The sequence below is a fragment of the Lolium perenne genome, chromosome 1 (assembly GCF_019359855.2).
Source record: "Lolium perenne isolate Kyuss_39 chromosome 1, Kyuss_2.0, whole genome shotgun sequence".
NCBI classification, from domain to species: domain Eukaryota; kingdom Viridiplantae; phylum Streptophyta; class Magnoliopsida; order Poales; family Poaceae; genus Lolium; species Lolium perenne.
Window position 1 is genome coordinate 154,296,737 of NC_067244.2, and position 4,815 is coordinate 154,301,551.

Sequence of the window (4,815 nt, forward strand, 5' to 3'; positions counted from 1 at the left end):
GGACTATCAATCCAAACTGTGCTAGCTGACAGTCATGCGCAAGGATCAGGTCGAACTCGCCTATCTGCAGCTGAAAAATAGCTGAACTGCTAACTGAATTCTAACTGAAAAAACTCTTGACGCTAACCTGACGCTACTGATGCTAGTGCATCTTATTCAGAGAAGGAAAAGGCTAGAAGGAAAAGGCTAGATTAACCAACAATCTCCTCCTAATCTAGTTTTCTTTCACCTTGACCATGCCGATGTGCTGGCGCAGTTCCTAGAGACGCACTCGCCCAAGCGCCTTGGTCATGATGTCAGATATTTGCGAACGAACTGAATGTCGATGTCGCCGTTCTCCACGCACTGACGGATGAAATGGTAGTGGATTTGGATGTGTTTGCTCCGGTCGTGGAAGACCGGGTTCCTGGCCAGCGCGATCGCTGACTTGTTGTCGACGCGTAGCTCGGTGATGTCGTCGTCGCGCCCAAGCAGCTCTCCCAGCAGCCGCTTGAGCCAGATGCCCTGGCACGCCGCACCAGTGGCGGCGACGTACTCCGCCTCACAGGTGGAGAGGACGACGATCTTCTGCTTCGTCGCTTGCCAGGAGATGGGACAACTGCCATAGTAGAACAGCATCCCGCTGGTGCTCTTCCGATCGTCGATGTCCCCTGCGCAGTCTGCGTCGCTGTAGCCGACGAGACGAGCCTCCTCATCTTGGCGTGTGTAGACGCAGCCCAGGTTCCTGGTTCCGACGATGTAGCGAAGCAGGTGCTTCACCGCGCTCCAATGTTCGCTGGTGAGAGCCTCCATGAACTTGCTCAAGTAGCTCACCGCGAAGCAAATGTCGGGCCGTGTGTACCAGGTAGCGCAGCCCGCCGACAGTGTTGCGGTAGAGGTGTGGGATCTACTGCCTTCCCTTTCCCCTTCTTGCTCAGCTTCAGGCGCGCCTCCATTGGCCTGGCAGTGGGGTTGCAGTCGCTCATCGACAATCTGTCGAGCAGCTTGTCTGCGTACGCGGCTTGGCTGAGCTGGATGCGGCTGGGCTCCTGGCACACCTCGATGCCAAGGTAGTAGGAGAGCAGCCCAAGGTCACTCATCTTGAAGAGATTCATCATCTCCTTCTTGAAGACGACGATTGCGTGCGCGGCGGTGCCGGTGACGATGAGATCGTCAACGTACACCCCGAGAAGCAGCCGCTCCCCATCCTTCTCCCGCGTGTAGACAGCGTGCTCCGATGGGCATTTGACGAAGCCGAGCGCGACGAGGCTCTGGTCCAGCTTCGCGTTCCATGCCCGTGGAGCTTCCCGGAGGCCGTACAGCGCCTTGTTCAGGCGCAATACCTTCCCCTCCGATCCGTGCTTGACGAATCCAGGAGGTTGTGTCACGTACACTTCCTCCTTGATCTCGCCGTTGAGGAAGGCCGACTTTACGTCGAGGTGGTGGACCTCCCATCTCTGCTGCGCGGCGACGGTGAGCAGGAGGCGCACGGAGTCGAGGCGGGCGACTGGAGCGAAGACTTCGTCGAAGTCAACCCCCTCCTTCTGTACGTACCCTTTTGCAACGATCCGGGCCTTGAATTTGACGACGTGGCCTTTCTCGTTCTTCTTGGCCTTGTAAACCCATTTCAATCCAATGGGCTTGTGGCCCGATGGGAGGTCGACGAGAGACCAGGTCTCGTTTTCCTCCACAGCGGCCAGCTCTTCCGCCATTGCCCTGCTCCAGCTCGCCTCCTTCAGAGCCTCTCCCACGCTCGACGGCTCTTAAGCCGTGGTGAGGAGCAGCCGCTCTGCAAGTCCAGGAGCTATGTTACCTGGACCCAGCAAATCGGACATGCGGCGGTACCGGTGCGGCTCGCCACCGTCGCTGGCATCAAGCTGCTCGGGATCAGGTGCCGCTGGAGGTGTGGCGAACTCGATGGAGCGCTCCTCCGTCGCCGGAGGTGGAGGAGGTGTGCGTGGCGACGCCGTTCCTCCCTGGTTGGAGGTATCCCAGTTCTCCTCCTCTTCTGATTCGCGTGCAGGCGCTGGTGGTGGGTGTGCAGTCGAATTGTTCGACGGTGTGTCCACCGTGTATTCGACCACGAAGTCCTGGGACGGGCTCGTGCCGCCGTCATTCTCCTCCCAAGCCCAGCTTGCTGTCTCGTCAAAGACGACGTCCCGCGTGACATGGACGCGGCGAGTCGCTGGGTCGTAGACACGATATGCCTTTGACCCAGGCTCGTAGCCGATGAAGACCATCGGCGTGCTCCGGTCGTCGAGCTTGCGGAGGAAGGGCGTGCGCTCTTGACGTGCGCAATGCATCCGAAGACGCAGAAGTGCTCGACGAAGGGCTTCCTCCCGTGCCAGGCCTCGTACGGCGTCCTGTCATCGACGGAGCGGGTGAAGGTGCGGTTCAGCACGTGCACCGCCGTTGTGACTGCTACTCCCCAGAAGAAGCTAGGCAACTTCTTGGCCTTCATCATGGACCTGGCCATGCCCACCACGGTCTGGTTGCGGCGCTCGACCACGCCGTTTTGCTGCGGTGAGTACGGCGCCGTCAAGTGCCGCTTGACACCGGTGTTGGAGAAGTGGGCGGCGAGCTCGTTCGACGTGAACTCCCCGCCGCGGTCGGTGCAGAGTGTCTGCAGCGTGCACCGTGCCTCAGTCTACGCCTCGGCCTGGAAGCGCTTCAGAGCATCGCCGGCATCGTCCTTCGTCGTCAACAGGACGAGTCACATGAAGCGGCTGTAGTCGTCGATGAGGAGCAAGAAGTACATGCGTCCTCCAGGTGTTGGTGGAGCGACAGCACCGCACAGGTCGGTGTGCACCAGCTCGAGCGGTTGCTCCGCCCTGTACTTGGCCTGCTGCGGGAACGGTGTGCGTCGCTGCTTCCCTGCCAGGTAGGCCTCGCAGAGTTCACCGGTTGGCTCGACTGGTGGCAGTCCGCGCACCATGCCCTCCCTGGCCATCTTCTGCAACGCCTCCAGATGGACATGCCCGAACCGTGCGTGCCAGCGCCATGCCACTGTGTCGAGGCGCGTTGCCAGGCACACTGGCCTGGCTGGCTGCATCGTCAGCTGATAGAGACGATTAGGGGAGCGCCTCACCTGGACCTGCAGTTGATCGCGACGATCGCGGATCGTCAGCGTGCCGCGCCTGATGTGGATGTCGCAGTCGTGTTCGTCGAGCTGCCCGAGGCTCACGACACTGCTCTTCAGCCTGGGGATGAAGTACACGTCGGTGAACGCGCGCCGGTGGCCGCCGCTGATGCTGAACGCGATGTCGCCCTTGCCCTTGATCTGCACCACCGATCCGTCGCCGAAGCGCACGTTGCCGGTGACCGATTCGTCGAGGGTGGTGAACGCGGAACGATTCCCCGTCATGTGGTTCGACGCGCCCGTGTCGAGGTACCACATGGCGTCCATGGGCTCATCCGCGCGTCCTCGCACCACCTTGGCCTTCTCCTCGTTCAGGAGGATGAGAGGACGCGCTGGTTCGACGTCACCGGTGATCATTGCTGGTGTGCTTGGCCCAGCAGCACTGGGCACGTCGCCGAGCATGATCTCTGCGAGGAGCATCGCTGGGTCAGCGTCGCCTTCTTCCTGGACAAGGTGAGCTTGTGCCTCCTCATCCCTCTTCTTCTTGTGGCAATCGCGGGCCCAATGCCCCTTTTTGCCACAGTAGCGGCACTTGTCGTCCTTGGACGGGCCGCCGCCGCGCACGGCGTCCTTGCCGTGGCCGTTCAGGCGATTCTTGTTCTGCCTGCCACCTGAGCCGGATCCTTCTGATCCGTGCTGGCGGCTGGCAGCGCGTGCGCGCCACTCCTCCTCCGTAAGGAGCAGCTGGCCACCGGCATCTTGGTCTGGCTCGCCACGTCCCTCGGACGCCGCCAGACGCCCGCTCAGCTCCTCGATCGTGATCTCCTTCAGGTCAAGCAAGGTTTCGATCGAGCAAGCCATCTGAGCGTACCTTTTGGGGACGATGCGTAGGATCTTGGACACGCCGTCGAGCTCAGAGGTGGTGTCGCCCAGGACTACAGCTCGGTGACGAGGCTGGAGACGCGGATGGAGAAGTCCTCGGCGTTCTCCCCGCTCCTGGACGCCAGGTTGTCGAAGTCCTTGCGGAGCTTCTGGCGATGCGCCTCGCGGACACGATCGACGCCGACGCGCATCGTCTTGATCGTGTCCCAGGCGACCTTGGCGTTGTCCTTTGCAGCGAGGAGCTGCACCATCTCCGATGGCACCGAGCTCAGGATGGCGCCGAGCGCCTGCCTTTCCTGTCGCTCGGGTGCGTCGTCCGTGTTGTTGACGCGTAAAGCACACGCCCGTTGGGAACCCCAAGTGGAAGGTGTGATGCGTACAGCAGCAAGTTTCCCTCAGTAAGAAACCAAGGTTTATCGAACCAGTAGGAGTCAAGGGCCATGTGAAGGTTGTTGTTGACGGAGTGTAGTACGGCGCAACACCAGGGATTCCGGCGCCAACATGGAACCTACACAACACAATCAAAATACTTTGCCCCAACTTAACAGTGAGGTTGTCAATATCACCGGCTTGCTGTAAACAAAGGATTAAACGTATGGTGTGGAAAATGATGTTTGTTTGCAATGAGCAGTAGAGAACAATGATTGCAGTAGGTTGTATTTCAGATGTAAAAGAATGGACCGGGGTCCACAGTTCACTAGTGGTGTCTCTCCAATAAGAAATAGCATGTTGGGTGAACAAATTACAGTTGGGCAATTGACAAATAGAGATGGCATAACAATGCACACACATATCATGATGACTAATATGAGATTTACTTAGGGCATTACGACAAAGTACATAGACCGCTATCCAGCATGCATCTATGTCTAAAA

The 4,815-nt window shown here is 59.3% G+C and overlaps 1 protein-coding gene across 1 annotated transcript; it reads right to left on the reverse strand.

Moving 5' to 3' along the window:
* Positions 1-288: 288 nt before the first annotated feature.
* Positions 289-792, reverse strand: LOC127334580 (secreted RxLR effector protein 161-like). The gene has a single exon (XM_051361074.2). The coding sequence runs from the start codon at positions 790-792 to the stop codon at positions 289-291; it is 504 nt and encodes a 167-aa protein (XP_051217034.1).
* Between the last annotated feature and the right edge of the window lie 4,023 nt (positions 793-4,815).

Coding starts and splice junctions, on each gene's coding strand:
- LOC127334580 (XM_051361074.2), bottom strand. CDS start 792: ATGGAGGCTCTCACCAGCGAACATTGGAGCGCGGTGAAGCACCTGCTT.